Genomic DNA, 23,356 nt, shown 5'->3' with positions numbered 1-23,356 from the left:
ATATATATATATATATCTATCTCAGAGATGTATCTATAGAGTTTAATGCAGCACTGTTAAGTAGCATATTCAGAAAAAGACATTGCAGTATTGCACATCTGATAGCCGACAGCACCCAGTATCAAGTGACTTGTTTGGGTATTTGAAGCTCCTTTAAGGACAATCAGAATAATGTGTATTATTTACTAAGCTAAAGTTCTTTATTCTTTGGAAGCATAGTGCAATTATAACAGTTAATATGTTATCTGCCTCAAACATTCTTTTGTTCTGGACACTTATTTATGTTGGTAAATCCTGCTGCTATGGTTAATCTGAATGGGTGTCAAACAAGGTCACTGTAATGTTCATTTAGCGCTGCAAATACAGAGCTACGCAAATAACAGCGTTACCCCGAACAATGAATGCACTTCTGTTCATAGATGCTTGTGCACAGGTCGTACATTTTGTTTTATGCTAAAAGCTACAAATTGAAAGATCTATCCTTATTTATTGAGAGACATTATGCCTCGTGTTCATTTTGTTATTGGTAGATTATTATGACGATTCCAAATTCCAATAAAATGTTCAAATGAAACTTGTGAATGTTTTGCATTATTTGTGTTTTCCTTCTCATTTGTACTGTGTTTATATGTATCGGCAACATTGGTGGAAGTATTCATTCATTCATATTCTGCTAACTCACAGAAAGTAGTTTAACTAGCTGCTTCCCAGAGTGTCTTGCCAGAAGTATTGATTATTCTGAAGGTAACAGAAGTATTTCTGGTGCCCCTTATAGTACTATTGTATGCAATTACAGCCAATCAGGTGCGTGGTTAACACTTAAAAAAACAACTTTAAATATATATTTTAAAAACTTTAAATATATTAATATATTACACCAATAACATACACCATGGCATCAGTGTATTCATAGTTTAATGTTTATTTTATATTCTTAAACATCCACTTTGAATGTACTAAGTATATTCACTCAAGTGCTTTACTTAAGGTCAATTATGTTCTTGTGCTTAACTTGAGGGACATTTTACTTCATCACATGTATTTGACAGCTGCAGATATTTACTCTGCTGGTAAACTTACAAAACTAAAGATCATCTTATAAAAGAAGACACATTGTGAGAGATTAAACATAACGTAGTTAAAATGAGCTCCATTTCAACCAGCAGCATCATTTAAATGCTACTTTCATATTAATGCATCAGTAATAATAAATAAAGCAATACTGGGGCCTAAGTACTTTGATTTGTTTTGTATGCATTAAGTACATTGTGCTGATGATACTTGTATAGATAACGTTTACTTTTCTCAAAGTAAAACATCTGACTACTTCCACTACCGCACTTTTATGCAGCACCTTGTGAGTGGATGAAAGCTGTTTTTCCTCTTTGAAATGTATTTCATGTTTGCTTCTCAGATGGTGACGGCCTTCTGTTTGTAGATGGTATCCCTCCACAGACGCACGTGCCAGCACAGAGAGAGAGAGAGAGAGAGAGAGAGAGAGAGAGAGAGAGAGAGAGATTTGAAGTTGGGTGAAAACAACTTCAAGCAGCCCCGAGCAGCTCAAACGGGCCTCTGTTCTAACAATTCGCTCTCCTCCTCTGTGAGGAAGGTAAATTAAGAGAGTGAGTCACTGCTCAGGCAGACGTTGTGTACTTTGGCTCCACACCACTGCGGCCCCGCATCAGCACGCGCACACTGGGTGCGTGTGTTTGTATTGAGGGTTTAGGGGATGAAGGGGCCCGGAGCAAGGCCCTGCTGTGCTCCCTCCTCCCTCTCTCCTCTCTCTCTCCTCTGGCCTCAGCGGCACAGAGGCACCTGCACGCCTGCGCTAAGCTCTCCCATCCCCCCGCCCATTTCCCTCCATCATCTGTCCCTTAGCTCCCACATCCATTATAGGCCAGGACAGCTAGCGTTTGCATTTAGACTGAGAGAGAGCGAGCGTGCGGGAGAGAGGTAAGAGAGAGACGGAGGGAGCATATGACACAAAGGAGAGAGAGAGGGGAACAGATCAGTGCATTAGAGGGAGAGAGAGGAGGGGGGGAGGCTGCAGATATCGATGGCACTAACAATGGAGCGTTAGGATCCAGTGAGGTGATAGTCAGCCATATAAAGGCTGGGGGTAAAGATATTTGAGGAGGGGGGCTCCTCCGCGGTGAGCTCAGGGGGAGGAGGAGGAGGAGGAGGAGGAGGAGGAGGAGGATGGGCCTCGAACACAGACTTGCAATGGCACTGCAAAAATTGGATTAAAGCAGTATGGTAACGTTTCTAATTTAATTTATTGCTGTGCTGCTTGTGTCTCATCCTCATGTGTTCGCATCCACGCTCGTTGACATCCATCTCATGTCACAGTGTGTCCTCCTGCCGAGTGAAGAAGAGACGGGCATGCCCCTTTTTCATACCATAGGCATCTATCATCTCCATCCTCATCACCTCTTCCTCCGGGGATTTTTTTTTTTTTATTCATCACCGGATTCATTCCCGTTAGATTTGAGCATTTGCTCCGTGTTTGTTTCCTGTTGTTTGTAACGCCGGACACCGCACCTCCCTCCTCGTATGAGCCATATTTCTTATCGCTGCTGCATATGAATCTGACTTCTGGGACCAGATCGGGGGACGATTAACCACCAGGGACTCTGCACTCATCTGTTTTTCATCTCTCTCCATTACAATGTGATTGTAACCTATTTTGTTTATGTATACATCTATATATGTGTAAGATAACACTGCCTGCCTCGCGTCGCTCTTGCTCTGATTTATAATAGCACGAGGAGCGCGTGCTCCGAGCTCACTGTCACGCAATTGAAAGACAAATAAATCCCGTCTGTAGAAATTAGAGCAGCGCTTTGAGATTTTTTTGTCGCTGTCATGTGTTTGTCTGAGCTCATGCTTGCAGGGTCTGATTACACTGTTTTGACGTCAGGCAGAGGGTCATTAACAATCCCGCCATCTGCCAAGATGCACATATAGATGATATCCTACATACGAGGGAAGCCCCTCGTGCACCAATGAGATGTTTGCTCAGAGATCAATCCGACAGAATGGTCCATACCACACTGATATTAACATTCAGAGACACAATATTGAGCAATATCACATATTTAATCATCACTATCATTCCAACTGTACCATGCAGGGTGTTTTACCTTCTTATTCCTCGTGCATACCTTATGCATTTTTAAATGCATTTTTAAATGCGTTTTTAAAGTAACTTGTTTTCTGGTGAAGCAGAGTTTCTGAGGCAGAGCAGAGCAGGAAGCAGACTATAATTATATATCATCTAATTAATGCATGATGGCCTTTCGGTGTAGGCTACCACCAAATCAATTATAGGCGTAATTGATTAAATCTCATTTCAGAAGCCAAAGTGATTAACAGGTATCTATTTTTCTTTCGAGTCTTTCCTCGACGTTTCCTCTCCTCGACGTTTCCTCCCTACAAATTCTGCAATTTGACGATAATCATAGAGAAAATATGGAGAAAGTTAAGGGTTTTATTTTTGTCAGTTGAGTTTATCAGCATTTGTTAATGTTTCAAATGCATTTATTGAAAAAAACCCTGCTCTAATTACATCAAAGTAAATATATTTTCATTGTTCATTTAGATGTGGACGCTTGAATCCTCATATTTGTTGAGTTGTATGTTTGTCTCTAGATAAATGTCACATTTCACTCGTGACTAAACTACTCTGTGGATCACATTGAAACGAATGAATTAAAGTTGTACCAATTGAACTCGTTGTCGACAGTATTTTCCCTATAATTAGTTCTAGGACATGATTGAGTAATGAGTGAGTTGTAAATGAAAGCCTAAATATTTTTGGAAGGCCAAAAACTAATAAGTAACCCACAGCTTAGTTTGGCTGTTTGTCCATCTGATGGTGCCATCAGATGGATATTAAGTTTGAGATTGACTTCTTTTTTCATGCAGGAAAGCTTTTTCAAAAAGAAAGCACAAATAATTTCAATCAGGATGCGACACTGGCCCTTTCACTGTGCCTGTTACTCAAAAATATTCTTCCTTTTCACTTTGACTTGAATAGATTTCAATACATGTAATGTTCCTTCTTCTTGAGTAAAGTCATGTCAATAATACACTATACTGTGTATTGTAGTACTCTCTCCACCCCTGATTACCTCCCTCCTGCCCTCTCGTCCCCTCAGCTGGACAAGAGCGAGGTGGCAACTCTCGGCCTACCCTCCACCACCACCAGCCATGGAGGCTCTGACAGTAACATCAGTGCGGACGGAGCGCCAGCACCAGCAGCAGCAGCAGCAGCAGCAGCATCTTCAGCATCAGCATCAGCGTCTGGGGTCATGGCCTGTGGGGGTGCAGAGGGTTTCGGAGTTGGCGAGCCACAGCGGACACGTGCTGCCTTAGAGCATCTGCAGCAGAAGGTCCTGAAGGTCACCGAGCAGATTCGCGTGGAGCAGGAGGCCCGTGACGACAACGTTGCCGAGTACCTGAAGTTGGCCCACAACGCAGACAAACAGCAGGCGTCCAGGATCAAGCAGGTGTTTGAGAAGAAGAACCAGAAGTCAGCACAGACCATCGCACACTTGCACAAGAAACTAGAGCACTATCACAAGAAGCTAAAGGAGATAGAGCAGGTAGGTGAGCAAGTGTGTGTGTGTGTGCAGTTAGATTGTGTACGAACATGTAATATATTTGTGTGCAGCTGTTTCTGTACTGTGGCTGTTTTGAATAATTATCTCTCAAGGCGGACTCAAACAAGTGTTGAACTATATCTGTGAGGACAGTTGTGTCCAAATATAGACTGATGATTCTCATCTCCTGAACCAATGCATCATCCTGTGTCTCACCTTAATCCTCCACAGGGCCTGCTCTCCTCATCTATCTCCCTGCAGTTCTCTCCCTTAACCTAATCTTTCCTACCTTTGAGATCCTCCACTTCTCTGCTTCCTCATTTCTCTTCCCTCTCTACAGAATGGACCGGCCCGGCAGCCTAAGGATGTCCTGCGGGACATGCAGCAGGGATTAAAGGACGTTGGGGCTAATGTTCGTGCTGGGATAAGTGGTTTTGGAGGCGGAGTAGTTGAAGGGGTCAAAGGTGGAGTGACTGCCCTCACTCACACAGCCGTGGTCTCCAAGCCGAGGGAGTTTGCCAGTCTTATCAGGAATAAGTTTGGCAGCGCAGATAACATCGCTCACCTGAAGGACTCACTTGAGGACGGAGTCGGGGGCCACTCTGAGGACACCCTGACACCTCGTGCACTGAGTGGAAGTGCTACTCTGGTCTCCAGCCCAAAGTACGGCAGCGACGACGAGTGCTCCAGCGCCTCGTCCGGCTCCGCAGCAGGCAGTAATTCAGGTGGTGCAGGGGGAGGAGGGGGACTGTTGGGACCAACCATGGGGAGCCCAAGGCTGGATGGACACCACCATCACCACCATCACATGCACAGCTCTTGGGACTCTCTTCTTGAGGGCCTGCAGGAGATCAAAGCCAGTCAGGCGCACATGGAGGATGCCATCGAGGACATGAAGGGGCAGCTGCAGAGTGACTACTCCTACATGACACAGTGCCTGCAAGAAGAAAGATACAGGTACACATCCCAAAAAAAAAATTTGAAATACCTTGCCAGTCACACTTATGAACTCTGGCGTATTCAATACAGTCCTCACATTTAGTTCACTTGAAAGACAAGACTGGCAGTATTCTATACTTGTTGTTATTGTGAACAAATATGAAAACACCTCCATCCATACGCTGTGTGGGACTTCTATTCCTAGATCCATTTGTTCCTACTAAAGATATAAATCTTTCAAAACAGTCACAAATATGATCGTTCTTTACAAAAGGACTTAATAATTTACTTTCCCAGCTGGACATTTTAGTTTTTAATAAATGTTACTCAAACAAGAGCAAATAGCGAATTGATCTGCGGATTCATGTACATTTTTGGTGTGCTTGCGAGTAATTACACTTCTTGTGTGTGTGTTTGTGCTGTATATTCAGGTATGAGCGACTTGAAGAACAGCTGAATGACTTAACGGAGCTACACCAGAATGAGATGACTAACCTTAAACAGGAGCTCGCCAGCATGGAGGAAAAAGTCGCCTACCAGTCCTACGAGAGAGCAAGAGACATTCAGGTAAAATCTGATTGTTGAAGACATTTAAACCCTTTAAAATTGTCCTTTAATACATAAGTGTATATCTATGATATCATTTATCCTTAGTTGTCCTTAATTAAGAGTAAAGCCCTGAAAAACCCACAGCATAATGTGTTCATTCATAATAAAAAAGCTGATTGAGAAAGTAACTTTTCAGGGCCTTTAATACAAAAAAACAATCCCACTGTGGTTCCTCTGTGTGTGCACACAGGAGGCTGTGGAGTCGTGCCTGACTCGCATCACCAAGCTGGAGCTGCAGCAGCAGCAGCAGCAGGTCGTCCAGCTGGAGGGAGTGGAGAACGCCAATGCTCGAGCTCTGCTGGGCAAACTCATCAACGTCATCCTGGCGCTCATGGCCGTGCTGCTGGTTTTCGTCTCCACCTTGGCCAACTTCATCACCCCGCTGATGAAGACCCGAGCCCGGGTGGCCGCCACCGTGCTGCTGACCTTGCTGCTGTTCGTCCTGTGGAAGCAGTGGGACTTTGTGGAGCCGTGGCTGCTGCCCAGCTGAGCTCTCTGAGAGAGACTCCAGTGGGGACCAGAGTCACAAACTCAGTCAGAGACCCACTGAAGGATCCAGAGACTGAAATAGAACGAGAGCCTCTGTACTTGTTCCCTTTGAGTGTGATCGTGGAGCGTCTGAGGACAAAACATGGCACTTTTGGATGGATCTGGAAATGATCTGGCCTGCAGAGTGTTGAGAGCTGTTTACAGTGAAAAAGAACAAAAATGCTCTGCTTGCCAGTTGAGCGACAGAAGACATCATCTCATCTCGCCCAGATCTGTTGGTGTTGATGACCAATCATCGATTACATTGCTGTCACCAAAAACTGAGTTTCTTGCAAGAAATCTTTGGAATTGTCTTTTTCTAAATATTTATGATACATGAATTACAAAGACTAGAGCAACTTAATAATTAAAAATGCTGATCATGTTCGCCTTCATGTTGAAGCTATATTATATTTGAAAGGAAAAAGTTGTTTTTCCTTGAATGTTATTGCTCATGCATGTCCTCATATGTGCACTAAGATGCATCTAGCTGGCATGAGTTAACATTTCATTAATGACTAAATAAATCTTCTTTAACTGCCGTTGTGCTGTCAGAAATACAGCGCAGATATCTTGTGTCTCAACTCAGTGTCACTGGTTTGTTTCACATCCTGTTGAAGCAGTGCTTTTAGACGCATTTCTCTCTTTTTGTCTTTTTCTCCAAATCGAATGAACCGATTTAAAAAAAGCTGCTGATATCTGCGACAAAGTCACCGTAATAATTCAACCACGTGAAATCTGTTCTGTCCATAAATGCTATTTCATAATCACTATTGTAGAACTGGTTCTAACCACACTATGTCAAATTAATGGCATGTCAAATCGTATCAAAGTTTATATCCAGTTTGCAAAAAATAATTATTGCTGTTTTATTAAACCATGTAAGAAATAAATGATTTCATATGTTAGACTGACCTTGAATATATCCGGAGACTTTGTGACTGAAATGTTGTCAGACTGGGTTAGAGAGCAACATCTTCCATCGCTGAGAAATTATTATCATGGTAATTATTGTAGCTAGCGGATTTGTATCAATAGTTAATGAAATATTTTCTAAAGCTATATAATTCCGTTTTAGGCCTTTAATAATAGCAACTTGTTTGAAAAATGCCTTTGACTGATTGGCCTGCGTGGCCACTTACCTTTTGAAAAAGGGCTCGGAGGAAAGGATAAACTCCAGTCAAGGGGATTTTTTTTAGAACCTGGCAACCCAAAATTTGTTTGTCTTATTGCTGCTCTATAAATAATTAGTATGGTTTATTTACAGCTAATAAAGCCATTGGATACAACTTATAAAGCCTTGATGAAAGGTGTATTATTAGACAGTGTTGATACACTATGGGGGCTGCAGTGCTCTTTGAAATACAAACAAGTGTCGCTTTAACTGATACAGCATTACAGTTAAATTAGCATTCAGCTAAAATGCTAAACTGTTAGAACAATAGCAGAGACCAGCAGTCAGTGAATTGATGCAAAATGTACCTTAAGTTTGAAAACATCAGCGAACATTAGCTTACTTAAGCTGCTGGTCATACCAGACCAAGTGAGGCCGCAGCTGTGTATTCAAATGAACAACAGCGCATTATAATCTAAAGAAGACTTTTCAATTGTAAGAGGAAGAAAGTGATATTTCTTCTCTTCAAAGTTACAGTCTGGCTTTAAAGACAATCGCAGTCTCATCGTTCACCAACAGAAGTTATGAATAAAATCGTACAAACAAAACATTGTGGTTTATGTTACACATTCCAGATGTTTGATTTATATGATTTCAGGATAATCTTCAGAGAATATTTACATTGAATGACCTCCCATCATATTTCTGAACCAGATTACAGTTATTCTAGGTTTCACATCTTTAAGGAAGCATTAGAGAAGCAGAGTTAATAGATTTCAGATCATCCGTTAATCCTGTGATTCATTTCAGTTCCACTTCACTGCATCCGTTATGATGCTAAATGTGTGACATTTATTAATGTTCACTGAACATGTATGCATCCTCCTTTAATGCCGTCAAGATGTTGCAGACATTATGATGGCTAAGCTAGTGAAGAGACATAAAACATGCTCATGACCCGAATGAACCCTCCATCTTTTAATTCAGACAAATGGTCGCGCTGAAGACACCATTCGCTCTAAAAATGAATACAACCCAAGGATCGTTTCAGATTTGTTTTGTCTTTTTAATAATCACCGTCTGGCAAAACCCATATGACCATTACATTTATGACAGGTATTCTTACAGTACAAGACAGAACTCAAAGGGATCAGAGCCGGTGGCATGGCCACACCTGACCACTGAAAAGTAAGACATTCATCGTCATTAGATTGTTCCAACTTTTACATAGAGTTCACAAATGTATTTTGCGTTTGACTCCTATCAAACACAACAGTTCTTTCTTGATTACCTAGCAAATTCTAAAGACCTTCATAGAAACAGCAGAGTAGAAAAAAACATTGTATAACAAGAAGCAGAAGAATTCCTGATTTTATCTTAATTTCCTGTCAAGATGCAAGATGTACAATATATTGCTTTCAGGTGCTCAACTCAAACTGGGTGCCCCAACACATTCTTCTGTATCGCAGTCTGGCCGTTCACTCATTTCTCCTGCAGTTAAAACAGAGGAGCGGTGTCTCCGACGCGGCCTCAGACTACCTAACCGTTACACCACAGGGGGAGCTGCCATTTAAACAAGATACAGGAGCATAAGGATGAACAATCACAAAGATAGGACCAACATTAGTAGCCCCTCCCCAAAAGTGCAGCTTTCCATCACTCATCAAGTGAAGGTGAAACACAGAATGACTACAAAATAAACTAAAACTATTCCTGTTCACTTGGGAGCGCAGGCGAAAGGCCTTGATCCTCAGACACAGTATCCAGTCACAGCAGTACAATTGAGGAGAGGACATGATGAAGTACGAACGACACAGGGATGAGCAGTAAAAGTTTCCATGGCTGACATTTCACCATAATTAAAAAAAAGCTGAACAGGAGGCGACACGGAGTCTGGACTTTAGTCGCTAGATTCATTTAATTCCAGTGGAACTACACAATGATGTTGAAGGAAGTACCTCTTATAATATTTAGTGCATTGGCTATCAAATGTACGGTTATTTAAAAAGCACATAAACAACATGATTGTGATAGAAATGCTCTAAAATCCAGAATCCATGTGACCTTCAAATGTGAAATGCTGTTTCAGGAGGAGAGCGCCTGATTGGATCCAGACTCAACAGACATGAGCCCGATCGCATTGAGAAACACGGACACACAAGGTGGTGTTCAGCAGGACAGAGTCGGACCTGCTCCCACAGCCGTCGGGCCATTAACCGATATGCTGGTCCCACAGGCCAAAGGAAGCCGTGGCCTCATTTATGAAAAGGTTTTTTGATTTCTACAAACAAAATCCAAAGCCACCCATTAGAACATTTAAATTGAATTATCATTTTCTTCTGGATTATGCTGCTAAAATGTTCACCGTGACTCATGATTGTGGCTGTCCTACTGGCCCCGTTGCCATCTTTTTTTAGTAAATCTAGTAAAAGTGATTGCTTAATGACATCCGGGAAAACGTTTTCATAAATGCAGCCTTAAGTTGCCCAAAAACAGGTCGACATCACAGCGAGAGGTACCTAGGCAGACCTCTGGGTATAGAAGAGGATATAGGCCTGAGTGTTGCACACTTCCTCCACACTGCAGACCTTCATCTCAGAGTCATTACAATGGACCCAGAAACCTGGAGATACAAAGAGAAAAAGAGGTTACAGACAGAACCACAGGACGTGATAGCTTGATCTGAATCGAGTCCGGTCTCTTCCTCACCTCCTTCTGTATTGTAGCAGTATGCGGTGTAGTGCCCTGAGCCAAAGCCTTTCCCGTGATGCATAACAACAGCAGACAGATCGTAGGTGTAGCCTCCTCTGTGGACAGAGTGACCTGAGCCTGTGCAGCAGTATGGTTTGATGTTCAGAACCTGGTCGAAGGCCACGTGGACGCCGATTTTCTCCCTATGGTTCCGCCCAGACCATCTGCCATACAACAGGGATGAGTCAGCCTCACGGGCACCACGATGAACACAAATGTACTGAAGCGCTCGGATTTCAGCGGCAAAAACACCCAGCAATGAACCCGCCTTGGTTTCTCAAAGTGTTTTTAAGATATTTAACAGTAAACATTAGAATAAGCAGCCGGTAGAGAAGCTTACCTGAAGCGTTTGAGGTGCAGCCGTAGAACCTGAGGTAAACGGTAGATCAGAAGCTGCTTTCGAGCCTCTGACAGAACTAAGGGTTTGTGGGATGATTTCCGTCTTCTTTCTAAACAAACCATGACACAATGAACTGGTAAATTAATCCACAATCAATTCAAATGGCCAGCACTGATATGAGGCTTTGTTTTAGTGCAGAGTTCACATGCTTTCTTACAACATATTAGACTTTGACAGCAAACTAAATATATATTTTGTGTAGTTTTCAAGTCACTGCCTTCTCCACGGCTGTCAGCAGTCAACACTCCTCACTCATCCTATGAGTCATTGTCCGCTGCTGGAGGAGCTGAACTGAATTCATTTTTATAAAACCATTTTGTACATGTAGTTATTCTAATTTAAATTCACATCATTCAAATTAAATGTCTCTGGGCACTAATTCCTCAAAGCCAAATATTCTTTTGTGATGGAACTTTGTTTGCACAAGTTTGTGGCACACATCACTATTAACAAAGCCGTTTGTTAGACATGTATTTTTTAATTTAAATTGTGGGCAGGCATCCTGAATTAATTCATAATTATCAAACTCCAGCTGTAGAAGGCAAATCTTAACAGATAAGAAATAAAAAAATGTTGTTTTGAAGATGTTTTTAAAACCCGCCACCTTTGCTTTGCATTGTATTAAACGTTGTACTAACTGTTGCAGTGGTTGCAGGCATAGATGCTGCCTTCGAGAGCCTCCATTTCCGTAAACTTGGACAGCATCTCGGTGAGGGTGCAGCTGCGCTGGTACGCTGTAGCGCCTGAGCCTTTGTCTATGCTGTGGTATCGCTCTGGAAACTCCAAAGACAAATCCCAGAATGGCTCAACTGTGTTAGACTTGTGCTTACAGGACAGACACGTCACCTAAAACACACACACACACACACACACACACACGCACACACACGCACACAGCGGGAAGAGAAACAGGTAAGTCGGGATGTTAGTTGATGACACACAGTCTTAATTCTAAAATGAATTGCATCTCTGAAGACAATACCATGAGATGAAAATAAAACATCACAAAATGTCTGAGTAATGGAATGTCTTGCAGTTGATTATTATTATTGGACAGAAAATTAAAGAATATCATCAGGCAATACATCACTGTGGAACACATTATTTGGTGATCACACTATCATAAGTTGTTGTTTATTCTTTTAAAATGACCTTAACTGTGCGAGTTCAAAGCTTTGGGACGTGGTAGTCGTACTATAGAGTGTTTATAGGGGCACATATCTCATGTCTCACCTGGCTGAGGAGCTGCCCATGAAAGATGGTGTTGAGAACCTTTAGCACTTGCTTGGATAGTTTCCTCTTTGTGATGGGGATAACTATCCTGCGTTTGGACCCCTCCGTGTCCAGCTCCTGCTGCACCTTGTCCAGCAGCTCGCACAAGAACTCCTGGGCGTCCTGCTGGTCGTACCCACGGAAGGCCGGGATGAGGTTCCACACAGAGTGCAGCATGGCGAATGGAGACACTAAAGACCACCGGCCTGACCACATGACCCTGAAAAGTGTATGTAACTCATGGCACAGAGACATTTGCTGGCGGGTGGAGCAGCGAGGCTCCTTGGGCTGGACCAACTCCGAAGCCTGTGGGGAAGGCGGGGCGCTTTCCTTTTTGCCCGGGGCCAAATTCCAACTGCCTGGTTTCCCCATGCGTCCAAGAGGGCACCCTGACAGTGAGGCGTTACCACTGCCGACTACACCTCCCGTCACACCCTTCATCTCCTGGGAGTTATTGGTCTTGGCCAGCAGCTCCTCGGTCTCACACAGGTCCAAAGTGAGAAAACACTCCCTGAATTTCTGCAGGTGGCTCAGCACTTGCAATATTGAGTTCATGTAACATGTGTTCCCCAAATTGCGCAGACCAGTGACACCTGGAGCGAGTCTCCGGCGGGTTACCGCGTGTGTGGAGTAGTACCGCCTCAGTTTAGCAGCTCTGCCGTTCTGAGGAGCCTTACGGGACAGGGTGAGAAGGGAGGGCTTCTTGGGAGGAGGAGGTAGGCGTTCCGGAGGGTCGCGGAATTTGCGAGGAATGAGTGTGATCATCGAACGTGGCGCCTGAGTAAGAAGCCTCGCACTCTTTCTGGGAGGGACATTGACGAGCTCTTCCATGAGTCTCCTTTTCACCTCTTTTTTTTGTCTTCTAGCTTCCTCGAGTTTCTCTTCACGCTGATTCTGCAGCACTTGATGTTTACCGATCCACATCTGAAGCATCTTCCCTAGGAGTGCTTTCCTCCTGTGACGCGAGGCCAGCTGCATGGCGGGCTGTGGCCCTCCTTCCCCGACCCAGGAGGAGCACTCTCCCCCAGATGAGGAGCGCAGAGAGCGTCTACCTGGGCTGCGAACTGTGGAGAGGGCCCCTCTGAGGAGTTTGAGGTCTCCCTCTGCATTATCATTGAGTACATAGTCTCCACAGGCAAAACAGAACACATCCAGCTCACGCACCTCCATAGCCAGTGGGTGCTGTGACTCCTGAAAGTGTTTGAGCGAGTGCTCCTCCATGAAGCGTCCGCAGGCCACGTGGGAGCACTTGAGGCAGGCCCACACTGAATCGGTGGTGCTGCAGTCCACACAGTGCCATTTTTGCGGGTTGAGGATTGAATGGTCTTGGCCCAGACGAAGGCGTCCCACGTGCTTACAACGATCCATCTCTCCCGATACACATGTGGCCTCAGTGATAGGACACACGTCCTGGAACCAAGCAGCACCTCATTCTGAGGTGAGATTTACAGGGAAAAAATCGTCAATCATTCATTGAATAAGCATACGCGCATTGTACTGTACATAAAGTTACTTACTGTAAAAGTAGTTTGCTTGATCGGGTTTGGGACAATACATCACAACATCTGCAGAGAACTCAACGGCAATGATCGGATTGATCACCCATGTCCACCGTCATCAACAAGAACATTCTGAGAAACGGGGATGAAATTAAGTTAATAGTGTACAGTTGCATGAGAAATAATGAGACGATGCACCAAAAGTAGGAACATTAATAAAATATCAAATTTACAAACAACAAAAAAGCCATTTCCTGAGAAGACAGGTCACCAAACAACTAACTATCTTTCCACTTCAAGGACACCCAGCATGTAAGAGTATTCAAAAACAATAATTATAGATGATTTGCAATCTTGAACATATCAAATGGTTTATGTTTACAACACCTGTTTACAACTTATTAAAAAAACAATATCAGATCCTGAGAAATGACCGTGACTGCAAAACTGCTTCACAAAATGGGGTGTCACCGTTTGACGGGTGTTGTGGTGCTATGCTAAACAAGATTAACACAATGCGTAAAAACCACTGAAGTGAATGAGGGGCTTGGAAGAGATGGTTTCATACAAGGCCTTTCTTCTCTTATGCGCTCACGGGTTTTATTTCTTGACTTCACAGAGAGCTTGGGCTCCATATGAGGGGCTGTAACGCCCATTGAGACATTGTAAGTAATATTGGGCTATAAGAATAAACTTAACCTCACATTCCCTATGATTATTAGTACAGATCACTGAGAACCTTTGGAATGAAAACAGTATGGTTGATATGGTGTATGTATATTTGTACTGTTATTTGTTATAATAAATACACAAATGATTGTGCTTTTTCATGGAGACAATATTTAAAGATCCTACACGGCCAAACTTTGAGGCAGAAATGTTGACATAAAGGAGGATGTCTGTCTGTCCATTCCAGTTATGTGGTGAATCCATGTAATTATCTACCTCGTCGGTATCGGCGCTGTACGACACCATTCTTCTTGCTTTTGTGGAAACCATCCAACACTTTAAAACTACTATTTTTATTGAAAATACACCGTTAACTTGGTGCAACTGGTTTCCAATTGGCTGCATACACCTACATCGTGCTATGTTGTGTGTTGTGCTTATTTGGAAGTGTCCATTAATGTGACGCCGATATTCACCAAATGTTACAATATCCCAAATGCATCCGTCCCGTGTTTTTAAAGCCTGTCGCCAGGATCAGTGCGGTTGGCTCTTATCGCCATGCTAAGCTATCCCACCATCACCATGTTGAGCCAGAACAAAGAGCAGTCAGGAGAGCCACTCTCCAGGAACATCCAATAACTTTGTTGGTCTGAGGCAGCTCAGCCAGCCATAAGTTAGCTTACGCCGCTAACCGCTAGCCACGGCAGCTCCTGCAGAAGCGTAGCGTCGCCTACTCTTTCTGCTGTCTATTCTAATTATGTACTTTGTTAAAACACACATGATTCGCTTCGTACCAAGTAGCTAACATGTATGTTCTTAGCTTGCCATAGTAGCTACCGTTAGCTACGCGGCTAACGCGTTTTGCGGAGGACAATCGAAGTTAACCTAACGGTTGTTGTTGGTCGCGAACGTTCACTAACGGTAACTAAGTGTTAACACGGCACGGCTTAGCTCGCTAGCGAACTGCGCCGTTAACCGTTTTAAAAAACTCCCCGGTGACTTTCACCACAGAAAGCCGGTTAATGGGGTGTACATTACCACCGGGCCCCGTCTGTGTTCGTTACTACATTTTGCAACATCTGATTAACGGAAAAGCTGGGGTAACGTTACCATCGCCAACATCCATCCACCGGTACACTCGGAGCTGGTTGTTGTCCTCCTCGCAGATTGAACAACCCAACTCTCGATCCGAGCCCAGACCCCGCCGCTCTCATTGGACTGGGACTGAGCGGCAACCGGGCTCTCATTGGCGGAAAGGCTGAACAACAGGCAGCAGAATGGACCGTCCGTCCACCCACCGGTGCCACATGGAACAATAACGGAGGCCAGACCGCACGTCGGGCACACCGAAGACCACTGAGCCTCTGACCTCGATGTCCTCGAAAGCCCCTTGTCCGCCATGTGTCATCTGGTTTGTGCTAATCTGATCAAATGCATCATAGGATGTGTAACTTTTAAGCACAGTATTAGCCGAATGTGGTGTTGTAGTCGTCACGTGGAAGGGACCAAATCTAGATTTAGGGCCTCTTTCATTTATTGTGATTTAAGTTAACACTGGATGAAACGGCATGGTGCTAAATACTAATCCAGCACAAGACTTTGCAAAAATACTGCAAAAAAATAAATAAATAATGCACTGGGTAGAAAGTTATCTTTCCCACAATGTATTGTAGTTTTTTTTACTGACTCATTTTACTACCCCCATTCTATTAGAAAATGGAAATCATTTTTAAACATTGTATAAACTTTTACGCACATTATACCGTACTTTGTAGAAGCACCATGGAAGTCCTCCTGCTTTTCATTCATCTATTTATACCTTCTTCTCTGCAAATCTTCCAATGTTAACATTATTAGTAACACCTCTGTATTGTGCATACTGATCACTAGTATGGCCTAATAGGAAATTAAAACTGAACAGAGACCTCACTCGTGTTTCCTGTATTTTATTTAAACAAGTCAAAATCTCTATAATTAAAAGGTCTATTGAATAAACACAATTTAACTGAAATCCGCAGGGCTCTGCACAGATGAACAGACATCCTTGTGCATACGTCAATTAGGGTTTTTTCTGTCCAAAGCCTTATTAACTAATCAAACATAAGCCTTTAGCCAACACCCACTACAGGAAATCTACTAAGAAAAACTCACAATTATCTGTTTTATTACTTCCAGCTAAAATTGTCTCTCTAGAGAAGGTTACAACCCCACCAAGAGGACATTTGAAATGTGTGTGTATGATTATACAATGATCATCACAATAGAATTGGTCAGAGACACATATTCTAGCTTCTGTTCTCCATTAAGTCTCTTTCATGCAAGATGTTTTTATCAAATAGGAAGGTTTATTACAATGTTGAGGCTCCAGAAATGGAAGTTTAAAAAGCAGACTTTGAAAAATGCCTGGATAACATGCTGATCCACAGGACCAGATTTAAAGCAACATTAATACAAACATAAAAAAGGTTTTCTCCGATGCCACTGATGACTCAACGCACGTTGCTTCCTGGCATTTGCATTTTACGAAGTTTGTTGAACAACTCCAGGTACTGAGTCATGGTGTCCACGCAGTCTGATGGTGCGAAGAGTCCTTCAGGCTTGGCAGCAAACACAGAAGGCAGTTCGGGGACGCTGGGGCCAAGAAAGGATTGCATGAACTCCTTCGTGAGGTTCCAGCAGTCCCCTGGAACTACGCAAGGACAGTACTCCACCTGGAGAAACACTCAAAGCGTTAATGCAGCCACAGTGAAAAAATAAATAATCATGTTTCCACTCTCACTTATATTCATTTAACCACATACCTCTACTGATATCCCTCTGGCACTGGAGCTCATTGTCACAGTACCAACTTTTATCAAGAAGTCACAGTAACGGTATCTAGAACCACGACACTCCACCTTGTGCCCCTTGGCATTTTGAAAGTGACTTTTTAGCTTCACCATGAGAACGTCAAAGTTTGCGTCGGCTATCAGGCAGGGCCCGCCTTCAAACAGACCCATGCAGCTCAGCGGAGTTTCAGAGTTGTGCATCATGTATAAGAGCTTGGTGGGCTGACCTGTAACAGACGGGCAAGACTGACTGTCAGAGGTGACAAGTAAAGAACTTGATTCACTCAAGTACTCTATTGTTTTGAAGTATTGATAACTAAATGTGTTCACTTTGTGAGATACTTTTAATTAACTTTTTTAATGCAATTTTACTTTTTTCATAACGGAAAGCGGTGAGTAACAAGTTGATGATTGAAGGTCTAAAGAATGCCACTATTGAGTGGCAATGTGGGAAATGTAGGATTTTGGGAGCAATATCATGGACTAAAAATCTGGATTTACTGCCTGCTAATGTTCAAATCTATCTATCAGAACGATTAGAAAAAGTACAGAATTAAATATTACCGCTGACGTTTCCTGTTGCATGGTATGTCTCACAGTCTACCCAGAAGGTGCCCTGCTTCACAGCACCCAGCTGCTCCAGTTTCTTGTGCAGGACGTCCACTGTCTGCTGCACGCTCTTCCCCTCCGACACAGGCACCTGACACACACTGCAGAACCAACAAAAGCACCACGTCAAGTCAGGATCTGTAAGGAAGGACTGAGAAGCCAAGTACGATTGAGATGTGAGAAAGATGAGCAGAGCATCGTGTGAATGAAAGTGAGCGATGAAGCGCTGCCAAAGTAACACAAAACATGTGCGATGGTTGAGGCAAGATAGTGAATATACGGTATGTACAATAATTACATCGTTTTCCAAACATTAACATTTTAAATGTAGCTAAAAACATGAAGCAATCGTCTCACCAAGTGACCCCCATTGATGTTTTGCCTCAAATTGTATTCTTGGTTGTCGGTTGAGTACTTCCGGGTGAAACATGAGTCTTCCGCTAGTTAAATCGGAGTATTTAAAATTTTAAACAGACACGAAACATCCATGACAATTTGTGAAGCTGGATATTTACAAATCGTGGACAACAAAAGAGTTTAACGCCAACCCAAACAGCAAACAGACTACAAAATCCTGCTCGGTTTCGACGTTACGTGACGCGAACTACGTCACTTCCCCTCTGCAATGGACATCCGCACGTGTTGATAAAGCGACTGTTTACAGTACTTATTAATTCTAGACCTCGGGTAGCTCCATAGCACATGCCAACCAAACACACTGATAGTATCGCTACATCTTCTATCAAACCACAGCGATGCCCAAAGTGAAAAAATCCAAAGGCGGAGGAGGAAGAGGAGAGACGAGCGGAGGAGCGACGGCGATGGCGCTGGCTGACCAGATCCTGCAGGCGGACACGATGCGAGCCCGAGGCCGGGTGAAGAGCAGGGATAGCCGGGCGGAAAACGAGGACAACTACGTAGACGAGCGTCTGTCTCGGAAGATCTTACAGCAGGCACGAATTCAGCAAGATGAGCTTCAGAGCGAATATGGCCCGGCACCAGAGAAGAAGAAGACGCCGGTCACTGTTCTCGGTAATGTCGGGGAGGTGTCTGTCCTCCTCAATATGAACTGCAGCCATGTTATTGAAAGTCTATGAAGTTGTGATTTGCATGAAATGCATTAGATTAAGGGATATTTGGATGTCTTCTGTGTCGGGACTTATCTACTCTATAATGTCTACATTTAAGCACAATTTAAGTTCATGTGAAAGTTCACACGTTTGTGAGTAATTTGTAGTTTTACATGTTCAACATTAATTATACAGAAGTAAAAATATATACTAACATAAGGAAACATAACTAAATCAGGAATATTTGATCAAAGGAAGAACTTTGATACAAGTATAGTGAACATGTTGAACATGTTTGATAGTGTAACGCTCCTTCAGATGATCGACTTCACTTCACTATGGAGTGTGTATCTTAAACAGTACCGTGTAATCTTATTGACCATCTTTGTCTTGTCATAACATCTTAGGGCCTGACACTCAGGATGCAGACTCCGATGAGGAGTGGCCCGCACTGGGAACGGCGGGTGCTGACGACGGCGATGTGGTGTGTGACACCGATATCGTCGTTGACCCCGACGACGAGAAGGCCATGGAGATGTTCATGAATAAAAACCCTCCATTGAGGCAAGATGCAGCATAATCCTGGCTTCATTTTGAAACTTACCTGTTTGAGTTTGAATTGTAATGAAGCACAAAATGAGCTCAGTTCTTGCTTTTAAAGCTTCGCTGTGTTTTCTCTTTGTGTTCTTCGTAGACGGACCTTAGCTGATATCATCATGGAGAAGATTACAGAGAAGCAGACTGAGGTAGGGACAGTGATGTCGGAGGCGTCGGGGCGTCCAATGCCCCAACTTGACCCGAGGGTAATAGAAGTGTACAAAGGTGTCAATAAGGTGAGTTATATCCGTCGACTTAAAGGGAAGAAAGTGTTTTTAGTGCCTGACTGTAAGTGTAAAGACCTCCTAGTGAGCAGTTAAATGATAGTTTACATTTCTGTTCTTTTGCTTCAGGTTCTGTCTCGATATCGCAGCGGTAAATTGCCAAAGGCTTTTAAAATAGTCCCAGCACTTTCAAACTGGGAGCAGATTCTTTATTTGACCGAGCCCGAGACCTGGACAGCAGCTGCCATGTACCAAGCAACAAGGTGAGTCCCCCAGGTGGTTTGTCTTTGGCTGTACACTGAGCAGGTTATCTCATTTACTACCAGATATTTCAACACGGTACAATGAAGTGTTTTTCTCCATGCCTTTCTTATAGGATCTTCTCGTCCAATCTGAAAGAGCGAATGGCTCAGAGGTTTTACAACTTGGTGCTGCTGCCCCGAGTACGGGACGATATCGCAGAGTACAAGAAACTCAACTTCCATCTCTACAGTGCTCTGAAGAAGGCCTTGTTCAAACCAGGAGCATGGTTCAAAGGTGAGACCATTTTAAATGGATGGTTTTCATTTTCTCTTTTTTAGAGTGAGAAGATATTTACATTAGAGCTGCAACAATCGTGGATTGTGGAACTGAAAATTTAAACTATTTTTCAACTATTTCTATTTGTCTAGCAAAAATGCCATCACTTTTTTGGCACCAGCTTCTTAAATATGAGAATTTGTTACTTGTCCGACATGACAATAAACTTGATGTCTTGGTTTTGGAAAGGATAAAAGAAAATGCTTGATGACATGGTTTTAAGATATTATCTTAGTTCACAATAAGGTTCACCGGTTAGTTTTTATGCTGTTTAATGTGTTTCTTTGACCCTGATTCTATTTATGTAACCTGTTTTAAGCATCTCCCAGTCGTGGGATGGAATTCTGATTATGTCCAGATTGATTCTTCATCAAAAGCAAAGTGAAAGTTCCTAAAAGCTGCAAAGTGTTTTTAACAATTTGTTAAGGACTGAATTCATTAGCGGCACTCTTCTAGCTGTTATCAAAATTCTAAATTTGGATGGTGAATACATTTGTTATTTAGCAAAGTGCAGGCAGAGCGTAAAATCCAAATGGTGTAGATGTAAAATAGTTACTGATGTGCCCTGCAGACCTGTAAAGTGTAGCCATCATGTTCGGCATTACTAGTTATTGTTTCACCAAATCCCCAGTGAATGCTGAGCTAAGCTCTAGTCACATCTGACCCTTTGAAAATAAAAAGTGGTAAAGAGAGGATTTGACAGCTTGTTGCAAAGAAGGAAATACAAGCTTTCTGGGACGTGTCACGCTTCTAATTTCAGCACGAAATTTAGAACTTGTGTTCAGAGGACGCTCACAGAGGATTAGTTCAGATTCGTGTCCACAGGGTAAATAACACAATCGGTTCTGGAAGCTCAGACATTAACAAACTCAAATTATCCTTTGTTTGGCCAATGATTGTTTTTTCTTTAATCCTTTGTGAACTCACTGTTTACAAACTGTCCAAGTTTAATGTGACTTTTGTCCCCCAAATGTCCCATGACCCATATTTAAAGAAACACCAGTATGAGACAACTCCACTAAGTGGCAGTGTTGCTCACAAATACACTGAACTGTTTGTCACACAGTGAGTGAGAGAACGGACCACAAGTGACTGTTTTTTTCCATTAATTATTCTATTATTGGAGCTCATTTAGTTTACTGAATACATTTAATGTGATTAATGGAACTGATTACTGGAGTTAATTTTAGGTTTTTCCATGTGATCACTGCACCCGGAGGCTCTGAAGTAATTGTTTTTAAAAATATATATATTTTTAAATATGATTTATCATGTGAACAAACATGAAAGCAAACCCAAAGCACAGATCATACCTTAAGTTTAATGTGCTGTGTGCAATATAGTGTCTGATGTGAAACTGCACTCTGGCGAGTAAACTGCCAACATCTTTTTTGTTTTGTTTTGTTCATCTTTGTCAGCTCTATCAGTATTAGTCTGTTTCAGTTAAACACATTCTACAGGCGTTCACATACGTGTCAATCTTGACTGTGTGCTTTTGAATCAGAATAGTTTATTGTAAGCTGAACAGCTGTTGGTTTAGTACCTGTAAAGGTTTATTTTAAAGGGGCCATCTGCCAAAGTATGAAAATACCTGAAAATAAAACAAGCATGGATGGCTTTACATCGGTCAAAGTCAGTCGTCAAGGTAATTAATTCCAAATTTAAGGGCTACAGTTAACTTTAACATGGCTGATTCTGTTGTTAATCATACAACAATCCTGAGTTCTCAGGTGGCGTTAATGCTCCCAAGTCATAAACATGGGAATCATTCCCATCTCTGCCATCCCTCCCATATGATGTGAAGAAGGCAAAACTTAAGCTGCTTTTCTTTTCTTGCATTATTGAAATGGTTGGAGCCAGTGTTTTTGGAGCTTTAACCATCTTAACTGAGTAAAAGCCAGGTTTATCACTGCCTCTGCTGCATCTGCAGTTGTGGAAGTACCGGAATACCCTTTTGATGTATTTTGCTTCTTCTGTCACACAGGTATACTGATTCCTCTGTGCGAGTCTGGGACATGTACTCTGAGGGAAGCCATCATCGTCGGAAGCATACTCACAAAGTGCTCCATCCCTGTGCTCCACTCCAGGTAATGATTCCTTTCACTGACACACACACACACACACACACAGATGTCAGCGTCTCATCGTTGTATGTAGGATTCAGCCAGGTGTCCTTTTGGCAAGATAAGTACGGTTAAGATTGCATAACATGGGAGGTTGCATAACATGCTAAATTGTTCTTGTCTTTCAGCGCTGCGATGCTTAAGTTAGCAGAGATGGAGTACAATGGCGCCAACAGCATTTTCCTGCGCCTCTTGCTTGACAAGAAATACGCCCTGCCTTTCCGTGTCCTAGATGCCTTGGTGGCCCACTTCCTGTCCTTCCGCAGTGAAAAACGTGTGCTTCCTGTGCTGTGGCATCAGAGTTTACTCACCATGGCTCAGCGCTACAAGGCTGACCTGGCTTCCGAGCAGAAGACGGCACTGTTGGAGCTGCTCAAGATACAAACACACCCTCCGATCTCTGCAGAGATTCGCAGAGAATTGCAAAATTCAGGGTCGAGGGATCTTGAAATTGGGCTCCCTGTTACTGTTGAGATGGAATGAGGATTTCCTCTGGTCTGGCGCTTCCTCCTCCTCTGATGCAAATGATTCACACTTTCTTCAGCATGATGAAAACTGGGTTAAATCTAACTTTGTTATTCTTCCTGACCCTCGAAAGGACAGTTTCAAAGATGGCAGTGTCTCAGGAGCCGTAATTCTGTCCCCTGCTTGGATGAGTTTGCACATTTAAAAATGCACATCAGTTGTGGTGTAGTTGATGAAATTTCCCATTAGGAATGTCTGAGTGTTTTTTTTCCTGCAGTTGGGAAGACAAAGACTGGTATTTGTGTTTGTTTGACTATAGCAACTTTGTTGTTTAGAAGCAACAGTTTTGATTAAAAACAACCGGAGTCCATTCAAAGTTGGTCAGGGAGAATGTGTTTCTTTCCATTTTATGTTGTCTTAACTGTTAGGGTGATACACAAGATAGATGGTGAAATACTTTCTATTTGCAGCCTGGT

General features: G+C 42.8%; 4 protein-coding genes across 8 annotated transcripts; 2 read left to right on the top strand and 2 right to left on the bottom strand.

The window, feature by feature from the left end:
* Window positions 1–1,893: 1,893 nt before the first annotated feature.
* tmcc2 (transmembrane and coiled-coil domain family 2) lies at window positions 1,894–7,591 on the top strand. Of its 4 annotated transcripts, none has more exons than XM_031875883.1 (5): window positions 1,894–1,953; window positions 4,161–4,607; window positions 4,945–5,561; window positions 5,975–6,110; window positions 6,343–6,642. In XM_031875883.1, exons 2-5 carry the CDS (start codon window positions 4,314–4,316, stop codon window positions 6,640–6,642), a joined length of 1,347 nt encoding a protein of 448 aa, XP_031731743.1. In that variant the 5' UTR covers window positions 1,894–1,953; window positions 4,161–4,313. The 4 variants fall into 4 exon arrangements, with proteins under 4 accessions (XP_031731743.1, XP_031731671.1, XP_031731591.1 ...); XM_031875811.1 differs by lacking the exon at window positions 1,894–1,953 and adding an exon at window positions 1,970–2,256; XM_031875731.1 differs by lacking the exon at window positions 1,894–1,953 and having other exon boundaries at window positions 2,678–4,607; window positions 6,343–7,591.
* A 748-nt stretch (window positions 7,592–8,339) lies between these two features.
* On the bottom strand, window positions 8,340–15,762 carry usp49 (ubiquitin specific peptidase 49). 2 transcript variants are annotated; one of them, XM_031874877.1, is made up of 7 exons: window positions 15,496–15,762; window positions 13,735–13,848; window positions 12,179–13,650; window positions 11,584–11,791; window positions 10,886–10,994; window positions 10,504–10,709; window positions 8,340–10,417 (listed from the first exon to the last, which is right to left on the bottom strand). In XM_031874877.1, exons 3-7 carry the CDS (start codon window positions 13,583–13,585, stop codon window positions 10,314–10,316), a joined length of 2,034 nt encoding a protein of 677 aa, XP_031730737.1. In that variant the 5' UTR covers window positions 13,586–13,650; window positions 13,735–13,848; window positions 15,496–15,762; the 3' UTR covers window positions 8,340–10,313. The 2 variants fall into 2 exon arrangements, with proteins under 2 accessions (XP_031730737.1, XP_031730823.1); XM_031874963.1 differs by lacking the exon at window positions 15,496–15,762 and having other exon boundaries at window positions 13,735–15,472.
* Window positions 15,763–16,315: 553 nt separating this feature from the next.
* Window positions 16,316–18,445, bottom strand: med20 (mediator complex subunit 20). Its single transcript, XM_031879048.1, has 4 exons — window positions 18,180–18,445; window positions 17,778–17,923; window positions 17,187–17,440; window positions 16,316–17,096 (listed from the first exon to the last, which is right to left on the bottom strand). Exons 1-4 carry the CDS (start codon window positions 18,191–18,193, stop codon window positions 16,875–16,877), a joined length of 636 nt encoding a protein of 211 aa, XP_031734908.1. The 5' UTR covers window positions 18,194–18,445; the 3' UTR covers window positions 16,316–16,874.
* Window positions 18,413–23,256, top strand: bysl (bystin-like). Its single transcript, XM_031876221.1, has 7 exons — window positions 18,413–18,854; window positions 19,300–19,456; window positions 19,587–19,725; window positions 19,843–19,976; window positions 20,090–20,250; window positions 22,277–22,379; window positions 22,544–23,256. The coding sequence occupies exons 1-7, from the start codon at window positions 18,578–18,580 to the stop codon at window positions 22,896–22,898; spliced, it is 1,326 nt and encodes a 441-aa protein (XP_031732081.1). The 5' UTR covers window positions 18,413–18,577; the 3' UTR covers window positions 22,899–23,256.
* Window positions 23,257–23,356: the final 100 nt, after the last annotated feature.

This window comes from Anarrhichthys ocellatus, unplaced genomic scaffold (assembly GCF_004355925.1).
Source record: "Anarrhichthys ocellatus isolate YVR2014 unplaced genomic scaffold, GSC_Weel_1.0 scaffold1, whole genome shotgun sequence".
Lineage (NCBI taxonomy): Eukaryota > Metazoa > Chordata > Actinopteri > Perciformes > Anarhichadidae > Anarrhichthys > Anarrhichthys ocellatus.
The sequence above is the reverse complement of the archived record's forward strand: the minus strand, read 5'-3'. Positions and strand labels throughout refer to the sequence as shown.